At 54.4% G+C, this 14,067-nt stretch overlaps 1 protein-coding gene across 1 annotated transcript in view; it reads right to left on the bottom strand.

Annotated features, from left to right (window-relative positions):
* PNPLA6 (patatin like phospholipase domain containing 6) overlaps positions 1-14,067 on the bottom strand; it is a 66,706-nt gene that overhangs the window by 34,528 nt on the left and 18,111 nt on the right. Inside the window, exons 2-5 of the mRNA XM_067544586.1 lie at positions 4,772-4,859; positions 3,988-4,056; positions 1,127-1,214; positions 572-654 (exon numbers count right to left, since the gene is read on the bottom strand). Of these exons, the coding sequence (XP_067400687.1) occupies positions 572-654; positions 1,127-1,214; positions 3,988-4,056; positions 4,772-4,810 (279 nt within the window). The 5' untranslated portion in view covers positions 4,811-4,859. The remainder of the gene's footprint in view (positions 1-571; positions 655-1,126; positions 1,215-3,987; positions 4,057-4,771; positions 4,860-14,067) is intronic.

Below are 14,067 nucleotides of genomic sequence, written 5' to 3'. Positions count from 1 at the left end.
GTCGCACCGCTCCTCCCTGAGAGCACGGTGCCGAAGGGCCTCCCGCAGGAGCATGGCTCAGCTGGACATGCTGCAGGAAGCCCCCGAGAGACAGGGAGGGCTGGCCCAGTTTTGGTCCTTGGGGCCCATCACACTGAAGGGGTCACTCCCAGGGGACTGATTACAGGCGGGGGCATAGACCAGACCCTGTGAATCTGTGACATGGATGCTGGAGCCCAGGCCCACCTGCCAGAGGTCTTCTCCTCAGCGTGGGCTGGGGGACCATGCCATGGGGCCAGCTCACTGGGGCACAGGCCAAGGCCAGGGCTCAGCACTTTGTGGCAGGACAATCTCTGCCGCTCAGCGCCGCTGGCCGCGAGCCACCACCCTGTCCAGCACTAGTCTCTCAGCAGGAAGCTGAAATACCCTCAAGATGCCCTTCAGCTGGGCCCCGGCAGGGACTGGAGCACCACACCTGAGCTGGCAGAGCCATCAGCCCTTGCACTGCCAGCACCCACTGGCACCCCCCTGACTGCACAGCCCAGGCTGGGCCGGTGCATGAGGCAGCTCTGCCCCCACCCCAGCACCGCACCTTGCGCATGATCTTGCGTCCGTAGAACAGCACTTTGTCCCGCTTGCGGAACCGGTACTTGGGCATCTCTTGAGCCTGCACCTCTGGGGGGAGGGGAGGACATGAAAGGTTATCGGTGCAAGAAGCCTGCCTCCCTCCCCCATCAATCTGACTCCCTGCTCGTGCTCCTCATTGCAACCCACCTCCCGGCCCAGGGAGGGGTGCAGAGGCCTCAGGGGTACAGATGGCAGAGTTCTGCCCTGCCCCCCAACTCCAGCTCCCGGAAGCTGGGCTGCCACCAAAGAATCCCAGGAGCTTTATGCCCTTCCCAGCCAGTCTCTGGATGCCCCTCATGATCCCTTTGCATGTGGGAAAACTGAGGCACAGGGAAGTGAAGGGACTCACCCAGGCAGTGAGTCGGGGACAGAACCCAGGAGTCCTGGCTGCCAGCCCCCTGCTCTAGCCACTAAGGTCTCCCTGCCTATACGGCATGCAGACACTGAGCCCGAGACGGGCAGCACAGTGCCCGAGACCTGGCTGGGAAAGGCTTTGCTGCCTGCAGGGGTAGGCACTTACTCTTGAGACGCAGCCTGCGGACCAGCACCAGGATCAGGGTGGCGATGAGCAGCATGGAAACACCAACACCGATCATGACACCCAGCACCTATGGGAAGAGGCACGTTCCAGACAGGACACGGGTGGGCCCAAGACAGCAGCAGCCACTCCCCAGGGCACTGCTTGGGGCAGGCCAGAGGAGCCCCAGCCCTGTGGGGTGGTTGTGCAGATGTAGAAATTCAGGCAATGTTTTTATGAGCCATGTGTGTGCCTCAGTTTCCCTGTGGGCTTTGTCCTGCTACGCAGCGCGTGAAAGGGAAGGCCAGAGGGGTTGGACTCAGTGAGCCACGTGCTTGCAGAAGCAGGATCAGTCGCATGAACTGAACTGTCCTACTGTCACGGATTCACAGGGTCAGGGCTAGGCCCCAGCCTCGGAACACCCTCCGGGAGAGGAACCCCTTCCATGGGCCAGCCCCCCAAGGGGGCCTCATTCTTCTTGGATTTGATGCGTGGGGAGCATGTGCCCCCGATTCCCAGATTTTTTCCAGGGTTCACACCAGAACCTTTACATTGTGCTGTAGCCCCTCCCCGCCAAATTACACGGCTCCTTGGCCTGGCAGACTTTGAGGAGGTCTCAGTGCAACGTGGATGGTCTCCACGGCTGGCTCAGGGGGCAGTAGAGCAGTGATCAGCTTGCCCTGTGCCAGCAGTGTCTCTGCGAGGGTCGCACATTGCTGGGAGCGAGGCAGGGAGCTCCCCTTACCGCACGGGGGAGGCCTGGCCTTTAACCTGCAGCTGTGTGGACATGGGTGCGCAGGGGCCCAGCTGCCTGGGCTACGCTCACAGTCCATCACAGAGCTGGGAATGGAGCCGGATGGGGCTGGGATCCTGCAGGGAAAGGCCAGGCGGGGCCAGGAGCCTGTGGCCAAAGGTGGGGCTGGCTGGGGGCCAGGAGCTGGCTCTGAGCTGGGAAGCTGCTCTGCTTTGCACTGCAGAAGGCGCAGCGAGTGACTGCCATGCTGCAGCCCACCAGGCTGTATGGCATGTCCCCCCCCCCCCCTCACATTGCCTCTGCTGCCGGGTTCACACGTTCCCTCCCCAAATCAACAGTTATGTGTCACTTCTGCTCTTCCTCCAGGGCAGCCTCACCCCCTCCTGAGACTGGGCCTCTGAGCTTCACAGCAGGAGCTCTGCCCAGCAAGTCCAGCTGAGACAGACGCTGCCTGCGAGACCTGTCCACTTCCTGGGGAAACGCACCAGTGACACTCACACAGAGTTGTCATCACTCAGCTGGAGCCCAGCCTGGGAAGTGCCTAGCACACCAGCACAGTCTGGCCTGGTCAGCCCAGAGCAATGCACCAGCCAGGATGGAGTCAATGCCATTTGCCACCTGTCTGAAGAGAGCTGTTTCCCCCCCGCCCTCCCCTAGTCCTTTGGTCTCGAGCTGGGGCCTCGCTCAGCTCCCATGTGGAGAGGTGAGGAAATCCTCCTCCCTCTGGGGCAGTGGTCACAAGGTGTCAGTGCCCTGGTGACTGGGGTTTCTCGTGGTCTTCTCAGATTTTCCACTGATATGGCTCAGCCTCGGCTAGTCCTTTCTAACGACCCCTTCTGTCTGCTCAGACAGCTAGGCCATCCACCCAGCCCTCCCCCTGTATCTCTGTCTGCCCAGAGAGCAAACAATCCTTTTCCCCCACTGAGTAGCCGTGCAAAATATAGGGGAAAGTGAGGCAAACAGGACTCAAAAACATTATTAAAAATTCCCATTCCGTCACACCTACGAGCCCTGCAGTGGAGCATCCCGGAGAAACGTTGGGAGCCCCAGGGACTGGGATGTTCATAGTTAAGCCAAGGCAGGCTGGGTTCAAGGACGGATACAGGGACGCAGCCTGACTGGAGACCAAGGGAGGGCGGGGGAACAGATAGCCCTGCAGGGTGCTTCTGGGAGCAGAGACTCCAAATGCAGGGAGCATGAGGCTGGAGCTTGCCCTGGCTCCCACCAGGACAGACTCAGTCCTATGCTCACCTGTCTCAGGCTAACCTAAGGATCCCCAACACCACATTGCAGGTGACTAGTGACTAGCACCCTCTCTGGAAAGGCTGCGCAGTGTCGCTGCTGGTACTGGCTGACTGACATGCAGCGATCCCCGGGGTGAGAACACCCCCAAACATGAGGTCACTGTGAACAGCAGGGAGCGCTGCAGCCCAAGTGCCCAGACCCAGAGTGCTGCGGCCATGTGGCCTGCCCTGCTGAGACAATGCGACCCCTTGGGATCTGGTGCACGACAGGCTCCCCCCAGGAAGCGATGCAAAGGGCAGGGCACAGCACAGACCATGGGTCCCAGCATGCAGTGCGGCACCATGAGCCAAGCACCTGGACTACATGGGTCACAGGACAGGGAGGGAAGCCGCACTGCAGAGCGCCAGGGGCTGTATGTCGGCCACAGTGGCTGGGCAGGCCGCTCCATCAGCAATGCTAGTAGGGAAATCCTTTCCCAGCCTGCCACACCCCCCACCCACTCTGTCAGAGGGACGGATTGGGGGGAGTCATCACACACACCATTATAGGAATTGCAAGGCAGCAGATTCCCCACAGCTCAAATCTTTCTTGCCCAGCCTCTCTCCTGGCCCAAGGCCAGTGTCTGACCCCATTGGCCCCTCCACTCATCAGCCAAGACTCACCCGGGATGGTTGGGCACCAAAGTACCAGAGCCTCCCATTGCACCAGGAGCTGGGCTGCTTTGGCTCAGGTGCCATGGGCTATGCCAGCTAGCCAGCACTCCCACTTCTCCCGGGAGAGACCACGACCCTGCTCCACTTCCCCAGAAACGCACCCCCTCTGGGAGACACCATGCCCTGGCCATACCCTCAGCTGCCCTCCTCACCATGCTGGTCTGCAGCTGATCCTCCACAAAGAGCTTAATGTTGGGCAGCACGGCTGTGAGCGCTGCATCCTGTGTGGAAGAGACACAGACAAAGCCTCAGTGCCACCAGGCGGGTTGATGCTGCCATCAGAGCCCGTGGGTCCAGCCCCATGGCTGTGCTACCCAGAATCTGGGCACAAGGGCCTGTCTATAGCACCTTCCATCCCAACATGCTTTGCTGAATGTGCAGTGCATGCACGGACCACTGGTCCACCACTGAAATGCAGCCACCTCTGGGGTGAGGCTGACAGCTATTCAAGAGGCACACACCAGTACATCGAAGTGGAAGGCGAGCTCCAGCCGTCCCAGGACACTGCCCATCTACCCCAGACACAGAGGGGCACTGGGCTCTGGAGAGGCTCCTGCCAGACTCAATACCACATCTGGGGAGAAGACATCCAGAGCCAGCTCGGACGGGGTGGTGGAAAGAGGGCTGGGAACGTGACCTGGATGCTGAAGTTAACAGTCCCAGCTCAGCAGGGAGGGGCACCTGCTGGGGGAAGCAGGGGTCCTGGAAAGGATCTGACTGGGATGCCAGCCAAGGTGCCCTGCATAGGGACGTGGTCCCAGCCCCCATGAGATGGCGCTGGTAGGGTGGGTCTCTTCAGGCCCTTCTCCCGATAGTGAACAGAGCCAGCAGGGGGTGCGCTCTGCACATAGGGGGAATGATGGGTTGGGAGGCTGGGACTGCTGAGCTGCAGAGGATAATAGTCGGGGGCCCCGCCGAGAACGGGACAGCACCTACCTCCTGCTCGTCCTGCGGCTCGGACTCACTCTGCCCCATTTCTGCTGCTGACCCCGACCCCGGCCCCAGGCCCGACCCATAAAGGTGCCTGAGAACAAACAGAGACGTTTATGCTGCAGCCTTTGGGTGAAGCCAGGGTCGGTCACACACTGCTCCTGTGACCCCCCAGCACCCTAGATCTCCTTACCCACCCTCCCACCAGCTTCCCTTCCTCGCAGGGTGCCTCCCCCCCAAGACAGCATCCTCCCAGCCAGCTGGTCACCTCTGCAGGCTGGGAGCACAGGGACGCATGGGGCTGGCCTTCCCTCCCTGACCCTCATTTACTGCCTCTGACCAGTGCTGCAGATACACCTGGGGAACAGCTGGTCCTGGAGGACTCCCCACCACTGCTAGCCCCACTGCTGGGTGTAGGAGGGCTGAAGCTTAACATCATCTCCCAGAGGAGCCCATGGTGCCCCTGCCCCATCTCAGGGCAGGCTAGACCCTCTGCATCCGCCTGCCAAGCCACCTCCTCGTCTACCCCCAGATGGACCAGAGCTGCTTTCCCCAAGGCACCAGGACTCAGGCTCTGAGTACCTGCCAGCCAGTGCGGGGGGATGGAGGAGAGCGTCCCAGCTCACACTGTAGTCAGGGCAGGCCTGGGCACTGGGGGTCGGGATCTGGTGCATGACAGGGTCCCCCCAGGAAGCGATGGAAAGGGCAGGGCACAGCACAGACCATGGACACAGCAGAGGCAGGAAAGCATGTCAGGACAGAATGGCAGCAATGTGCCAGGCAGCCAGTGCCAAGGGGCAGGGGCCAGCTGGTGTGAGCGCTTCAGGAGTCAGACGTCGGGTTTTCAGCCTGTGTAACTGAAGCTGTCGGAGCCGATTAACGCGAGTCCCTCGCCCCCTTCCACTCGCAAGAGATTACGCAAGGACCTTCAGCCCCAACGCACTTCCTCTACAGCCCACGGAGGGGAAGTTGGAGCAGAGCCACAACTGCAGGGCCCGGCAGGGCCCACACTCCCCCCGGTTCGGGATTGGGGCTGCACGGCCATGGGCACCGTACAGACCCAGCCCTGAGGACAGTACCCATGTCCCTGTGCCCCAAGCTCTGAGAGGGGGCACGGCCCTGACAGCTGCTCCAGCCCCACGTTGGGAAGCGTCTCCAGAGCTGCTGCTGAGTTTAGACTAGGCTGTGCTCAACCCACGCCGCAGAGCTGATCCTCCTCCCACCAGCTTGGTCCCTGCCCCGTCCTCTCTGCTGACTCTGGGAAAGTCCTGCCAGCCACAGCATTTTAACACAAAGCCACAGGAAGCCCCCATACTGTTAGTTAGCAGCTAGTTACACCCCGCCCTGTCCTCCAGCCTTAGCAGCTTCCCCACAGCGCAGTGGCTGCATGAGGCCAGGGGTTCGGCAGGATCTGGAAAGGCGCAACCCCCAGGTTAAACAGAGCTTCAGAGCCAGGACAGAACCAGCGGTCCCTGCAGAGACCAAGCCCTGCTCTGCCCTCACTGCCGAGAGGGGCTCTAACCCAGGCACCCCCTCGCCGCACAGTCACCCCAGTCCCCGCCAAGGAGTCGCTTCCTTTTCCCAACCCAGCAGACCCAGGTCTCATCAAGTTCTACCCCCTCCTCCTCTTCCTCCACACCCCTCCCCCGGGCTGGGCTCCATTTCCCCAGTGACTGCACTCAGTTACCCCTTGGCCTCTGGGGCTTCCTCCAGCCCCTCATCCCACCCTTGCCCTCAGACACTTTGCCCACGGACACCCCACCCTTACCAGGGGTAGCTCCTGCTGCCGGACTCGGAGGCCCACATACCCTTCATCACCACGGCCAGCCTCTCGCCCAAGCGTTCTGCTCCTTGGCCTGGGTCAGCTGTGGGCAAGGCCGAGAGCCCTGCCCTGCCCGAGCTGGGGCCATGCCAGCATCTCTGCATCCCTCCTGCCATGTCACGGCCCATCCCCTGCTCCAGCTGGGGCAATGCCCCCGTGTCGAGTGCCCTGCTCTGGGGGGTCTTCCACCTCTGGCAGCTCCTGGACCCAGCCCCGTTGCTCCTACTTCAGGCTGACAAAACTGGCCTGGCTGCATTTCTCCCTCAGGCCTCTCCCCATAAGCCACTCACTGTCCTGTTCCCTCATTTGTGGTTTGGGCCCAGCCTCAGCCCAGGAAGTGTCTGAACAATGGGAGCAGGGAGAGCCCTGAGTGTTCCCATTCCCCTTTCCATGCCCTTAGCCACTGGGCAGCATGTGGACAGGGTAAGGTGGGGCCATCACAGGGTGACGGCACATGGTAGAAGGACTGAGGCCTTATTCTTGGGCTAAGCAGTAGAAACTGCTAGGAAAGACAGCAGCCATCAGCTACTTGGCACATAGTCTTCACATTCCTGAAATGACAGCAAGACAATGTAATATTGGGCTGTTAAGAAGGTGCCGCTGTCCTGATAGCACCCACCAGCACCAGCTAAAGAAACGTGTGTAAGGAAAACCTTGTTAATGGCATTCTATCCGGCAAAAGAATCACTTGTCAGTAGCTGTGGCTGTACATGCCTAATTGTTTTGTCTTTATGGTACCCACTTTTCTATTGTTTTCCTGTCTGGTTCTTTGGTTGAGTTAAATATTTCACACCTCGTTATGAAACAATCAAAGGGGTCAGGTCTGATTGGTTACAGAATTATTTTGCAATATAATTGATTAAGGTATAGCTAAGCAGGATTCAAGTTTCACTATAAAAATGGGTCCAAAAGGGAGAGCACAGCTGGAAGAAAAGGGGAACAAAGAATAAGAAGAAAAGACACAGCCCAAAATCAGAGCTGCTAGAATCCTTTGCACGACTATGACATGTAACAACCAGAACTCAGATGAGACTGACCTTGCCTGGCCAACAGCAAAGGTCCGCCTGCCTGACCAGGATTGGTGAGCACAGCATTGGACGCTTAGCGTGTGTGCTATGTTCAGTAATTGTTAATAAACAGAGGTTAAGGTTATTACTGTGTAAGACTCTCCCACTGGTAAAAGATTTTGCAGACCCGCAGTAATATACACCCAGAGCCCTACAAATTGGGTACAGGTGACTCTGAGCCCTACAGTGTGAATTGTGTAAGGGTAGGTGGCCTTTCCCTCAGAACCCTACAGACTGGGAAAAGGTGGGGCTGCCTAAATTGACTGGGTTACACCTGTAGCCCTACGGACTGGGAAAAGGTGGGGTGCCTTTGTGTGTGAGTAACAGACTGGTGGAGATGTCAGGCAAACTAAGATCATTTGGACCAAACAGAGAGAGCCTCACCCAGTGAATAATAGTAGAAAAGTAATAGCAGCAGAACCCACCCTCCTTGCTAACTGGGGAGCAGAATGGGGTCCATGCCCCAGGAACAAGATTCTTTCCAGGGGAGAGGTGCCATTGTGTCTGCTTCCAAGGGGTTTGAAGCATTCTGTAAGTGCTTGAAACCCAAGCCAAAGAGAAAGGTTATAAAAGCAGCAGTGGAGTGGGTATTGTGGAAAGCTGTCACCAATCTCTCCAGCTTGGTGGCACGTCAGGAAAAGCAACTGGAGCATTATAAATTTGAACTGGATATAGTTAAGGACAGTTTGGCTCAGTATAAAGCATCCCAATGTGCTAGTGCAGCTTCAGCATTACAGAATGCAACAGCTTTACAGGTGAAAGCAGGAGAGTATGAACAACTGAAAATGAAAGTAGAAAACCTGAATGGGGAAATATTTATTTACATTGCAAATGAAGTCAGGGGAGGCTTAGGCCGCTATCAGAACAGTGTTACAAGATCAGACACAGGCAAACAGCGAATACTGTTTGCAGACAGCAAATAGAGAAACAGAAAAACAAGTTGGGCACCCTGGCAGTAGTAAGAGGAGCAGTAGGTATGAGCACTGGGGATACAGACATCTGGGATAATACTTGGAATGAGAATAGTTGGATCAATCCTGAATGGAAAGATCCTGGACGGTCATACTCCCCTGCTGCCTTTCCTGAAGGGCCCTATGCTATTCCCCTGAACACAAGGAATTGCAGGATTTGAAATTAAAGGCACAACAATCCAATCCTGCAGCTCCAGTTACCACTAGGGTGATAACAAAAACAGAACCTAACCCAGATGACCAACAGCACCCAAGGGAAACAAGGCACAATATTACAAAGATTTCTGATTTTACCCCAGACCAGGTACGGGCGGCTGCTCAGTCTCCCGTAGAGAGGGATGTGCGTCTGGACTGGATGGCGAAGGTGTGGTGAGAGCTGAGTGGAGGCTGGCAGATTAGGAGGTTTTAGCCCAGCCCTGTATTAGTGCTTCTGATTGGGCAGTAATACAGAGTGCTGAGGGGTGGTTAGACGTGAACAATGTTGCCGCTACCGGGTGAGACTGGGTGAAGGAAGTAATGAAGGTGGTGAGATCAGCCCGACAACTGGGAAAGCTGTTCTGTGTAACAGAACAGGGCCCCATGAGTCCTCAGAACGCGTCTCATTGAAAAGGAGATACTGGCCACGGCTGCCAGCTGCCAGCGTTGTGCCAACGGTATTTGCCTCCCCCCTCCCCCAGTTTCAATACATTAGCTTTTGAGACGGCATTGTTAGATGGTTTGAACTCAAAAATGAAAGTGAATTTAGGGTTCTTAGATCCAGCTCGGGGATACCCAGAGTTAAAACAGGTCATTTTTTGAGCAGCTGTAGTTTTGTGAGACATGGACAAGCAGGAAAAGGAAACAAGGACAAGAAAATGGAACCGGTCCAGGCAATAATCTTTGCCAACTATGGGCCCCGTTGACCAAGGAAAGCCAGGGAAAGAAGAGTCCGATGCACAAAGATATGCTAGAGAAAGAGGATGGGGAGGAGTTGCAGGCAGCCAGGAAGCAGAAATGGGAAATGAATATCTGACGCAAAGCAAAGGGCATATGGAGGGATTGAGGGTGATAGCGTGGAGGAAACTCATCAAGGCAGGAGAATCAAAAGAGAAATGGGATAAGAAGCCCACAAGTGAGTTACTGCAGAGGGTTGCCCAGTTACAGGCGCAAGAGGAACTGGCTAATGGAGCTCCGGTCACTCCCATATTGGATTCGGGAACACCAGAGGCAACCCAGTAGGGGTGCCTGTCTCCACAGACTCCTCCTGAAGTAGTAGCCCAACTCCATTATAACAAATGGGGGTGTCCCATTGTAGGGGGCAACAATGGGGAGGTTAGGGAAACAAAACATGCCCCACTATGTTAATTGACACCAGTGCATCAGTATGTGGGATGTGTGCTTGGGGACAGTGGATACAACTAGTATCATATATAGGGGAGACAGTGGAGACATTTATCACAAGACTAATCCTGACCGATGCAGGGAATCAGGAGTCATGAGTGAAATATTGCGTTCAGAAGCGGGATCAGGCTGGGAATGGGGGTCAAGGGGATGGAATATCGGGACTGCCTTACCTTAACGAGGGGAGACTCGTGGATTTATCTAACGGGTTCCTATGGGCAAATAACAGCCAGCAGGAATGTCCACTCCCTTCATTCATGCTAGGCACAGGTGTGCAGCCGTAAAGGCCCAACCTGATTGCTTTCTATGAAGCGGTGACTGGCTCTGTGGACGTGGGGAAAGTGGTGGACGTGATATACCTTGACTTTAGCCAAGCTTTTGATATGGTCTCTCACAGTATTCTTATCAGCAAGTTGAAGAAGTATGGGTTGGATGAATGGACTATAAAATGGATAGAGAGCTGGCTAGAGCATAGGGCTCAATGAGTAGTGATCAATGGCTCCATGTCTAGCTGGCAGCCGGTCACAAGCAGAGTGCCCCAGGGGTCGGTGCTGGGGCTGGTTTTGTTCAACATCTTCATTAATGATCTGGAGGATGGGGTAGATTGCACCCTCAGCAAGTTTGCGGATGACACTAAGCTAGGGGGAGTGGTAGATACCCTGGAAGGTAGGGATAGGATACAGAAGGACCTAAACAAACTGGAGGATTGGGCCAAAAGAAATCTGATAAGGTTCAACAAGGACAAGTGCAGAGTCCTGCACTTTGGACGGAAGAATCCCATACACAGCTACAGACTGGGGACCAACGAGCTAGGCAGCAGTTCTGCAGAAAAGGACCTGGGGGTTACAGTAGATAAGAAGCTGGATATGAGTCAGCAGTGTGCCCTGGTTGTCAAGGAGGGTGGTGAAGCACTGAAATGGGTTACCTAGGGAGGTGGTGGAATCTCCATCTTTAGAGGTTTTTAAATTGCGGCTTGACAAAACCCTCGCTGGGATTATTTAGCTGAGGTTAGTCTTGCTTTGAGCAGGGGGTTGGACTAGATGACCTCCTGAGGTCCCTTCGAACTCTATGATTCTAAGGTGGGCAAGCAAAGGAAGAAGACGCATGGTGAAAAAGGTTCCCAGCATATGGGCTGAAAATAAATTGGACAGTGGGAAAATTGATGCTGAGGTTTTAATCCATGGACCTGACCCCCCTCCACAGTGTCACTAGAAGTATCCCCAGGAGGCAGAGGATGGAATAAAATCTACCATTGAAAGTCTGTTATTGTGCAAATGGCTGGTACCAGTATGCCCCGGTCTGGCCTGTACTGAAAGGGGACGGGAAGGCCTGGAAAAGGACAGCGGATTTTAGAGCATTAAACACAGGAATCCCTGCCACTGCTCTAGTGGTGGCTAAGCACCAAGAAGTTGTTGCTGCACTAGCAGCAGCACAGTGCTTCTCAACAACAGACTTAGCAAATGCTGTATTTGCCATTCTGTTACACCCTGCGTCTTGATACAAATTTGGTTTTACTTACAGGAGACAACAGTTCTGTTTCACAAGGGCTCCTCCCACAATTTGTCACTCCCATGTGGTTAAGATGTGGGAAAAATTGGCACCTGAAGACCAACAGTTGATGATATATTGGGGCATGGGAACAATAGGAAGGAGGTTGGTACAGTCACTGAGCATGTGCTACAAATCATCCAAGAAACAGGAGTCCAGGCTAGCAGAACCAAGGCTCAATTGGTACAGCAAGAAGTAAAATATCCAGGGGTTATACTGGGAAAGGAGGGATGAACGCCAGATGCACAACGGGTGGAACTAATTAGAAAACTTTCTGCCCCCACTGATGTGACACCCTTAAGAGCCCTTCTGGGAACCCTAAACTGTGAGAGATTTTATTGAAATGTATGCTGACAAGAGTCACCCACTGTATTGTCTCCTAAAGAAAGGGTGACAATGGGAGTGGGAGCCTGATCAAACAAAGGCATTAATGACCCTGAAACATGATTTGGCCCAGGTCCCAGCCCTTGTGTATCCACAGGTGGAAGAACCATTTATCCTGCAACTGGCTAGTACTGATGTAGCACTGGGAGCAGCACCATTACAGAAACAAAGTACAGGGAAGTTACAACTTGTGACTTTGGATCACTAAACACTTAATTTACACGGAGCAAAATTTTACCCCCTGTGAGAAAGAGTGCTTGGCCTTAGTGTGGGCCTTGCAGCACTGGGAATGTATAATTGGAGAATCCACTCCTAGTACAAACAATACATTCCCCATTGAAATACAGAGTATCAGGAAAAGCGCAAGAAGGGCAGGTTTCTAATCCGAGGTTGGCACAATGGACTCGGGCCCTTGTAAACTGAGGGATAACTAGAAAAGGGAAAGGTACTATCCCCTGTGCCATATGGCCTTGTAGTGCAAGGGCTGGAGCATGACTGTCCCTTCCCAGAGTACAAAAAGTTGGAGTGGCCAGTGAAATCAGAACTCACTCTAAAGTTAGCTCAGGAGAAAAATGCAGAGATATGGTTTGTGGACATGCAGAGACATGGTTTGTCATCCATCTGCCATCCCAATCAGGAAGTTTGAGAAGTGTGCTGCTTGCCTGGAGCTAGAATTCAAGATGTGATGGGAAATCTGCTGAGAGACTCATCAAGCCCTCAGACCTCTAGCCCTTCCTACTTCTCCACGTAGGCACCAACGACACGGACAAGAATGATCTTGAGCAGATCACTGCAGACTACACGGCTCTGGGAAGAAGGATAAAGGAGTTTAAGGCACAAGTGGTGTTCTCCTCCCTCCTCCCTGTTGAAGGTAAAGACCCAGGTAGGGACCATCGAATTGCAGAAGTCAATGCGTTGTTATGCAGGTGGCATCAGAGAGAGGGCTTTGGATTCTTCGGCCAAGGGGTGCAGCTCCAGGAAGGATTTCTAGGAAGAGATGGGTTCCACCTAACGAAGAAAGGGGAGAGCATTTTCACAGACAGGCTGGCTAACTTAGTGAGGAGAACTTTAAAACAGGTTCACCAGGGGATGGAGATCTAAGCCGGAGGCAAGTCGGGAAGTGGGACACCAGAAGGAAGCAGAAGGAGGAGGGTGCAACAGGGGACACCTCCTGATTCATACTGAGAAAGTAGGGCAATTGGCTAGTTATCTTAGGTGCCTGTACACGAACTTAAGAAGCCTGGGAAACAAGCAGGAGGAATTGGAAGTCCTGGCACAGTCAAAGAACTATGATGTGACTGGAATAACCGAGACTTGGTGGGATAACTCACATGACTGGAGCACTGTCATGGATGGATAAAATGTTCAGGAAGGACAGGTAGGGAAGAAAAGGTGGAGGAGTTTCACTGTATGTAAGAGAGCAGTATGACTATTCAGAGCTCCAGTATGAAACTAGAAAAAAGCCTGTTGAGTCTCTGAGTTAAATTTAGAGATGACAGCAACAAAGGTGATGTCATCATGGGCATCTGTTATAGACCACCAGACCAGGAGGATGGAGGTAGACGAGACTTTCTTCAGATAGCTAACAAAAGTTTCCAGATCACTAGTTCTCATGGGGGACTTTGATCACCCTGACATCTGTTGGGAGAGCAGAGCAATACAGCAGAGCACAGACAATCCAAGAAGTTTTTGGAGAGGGTTGGGGAAAACTTCCTGCCGCAAGTGCTAGAGGAACCAACTAGGGGCCGTGCTCCTTTTGACCTGCTGCTCACAAACAGGGAAGAATTGGTAGGGGGAGTTGGTGGAAACCAGGCAGCAGTGACCATGAGATTATAGAGTTCAGGATCCTGATAAAAGGAAGAAAAGAGCAGCAGAATGCAGCCCCTGGACTTCAGAAAGGCAGACTGACTCCATCAGGGAGCTGATGGGCAGGATCCCTGGGGGGTTAATATGAGGGGGAAAGGAGTTCAAGAGAGCTGGCTGTATTTTAAAGAAACCTTATTGAGGGCACAGGAACAAACCATCCCGACGTGCAGAAAGAATAGCAGAAACATGGCAGGTGACCAGCTTGGCTTAACAAAGAAATCCTTCATGAGCTTAAACACAAAAAGGAAGCTTACAAGAAGTGGA

This window comes from Emydura macquarii, unplaced genomic scaffold, assembly GCF_026122565.2.
Source record: "Emydura macquarii macquarii isolate MOO-44397 ecotype Brisbane River unplaced genomic scaffold, CSIRO-AGI_Emac_v2 contig_1002, whole genome shotgun sequence".
NCBI classification, from domain to species: domain Eukaryota; kingdom Metazoa; phylum Chordata; order Testudines; family Chelidae; genus Emydura; species Emydura macquarii.
The sequence above is the reverse complement of the archived record's forward strand: the minus strand, read 5'-3'. Positions and strand labels throughout refer to the sequence as shown.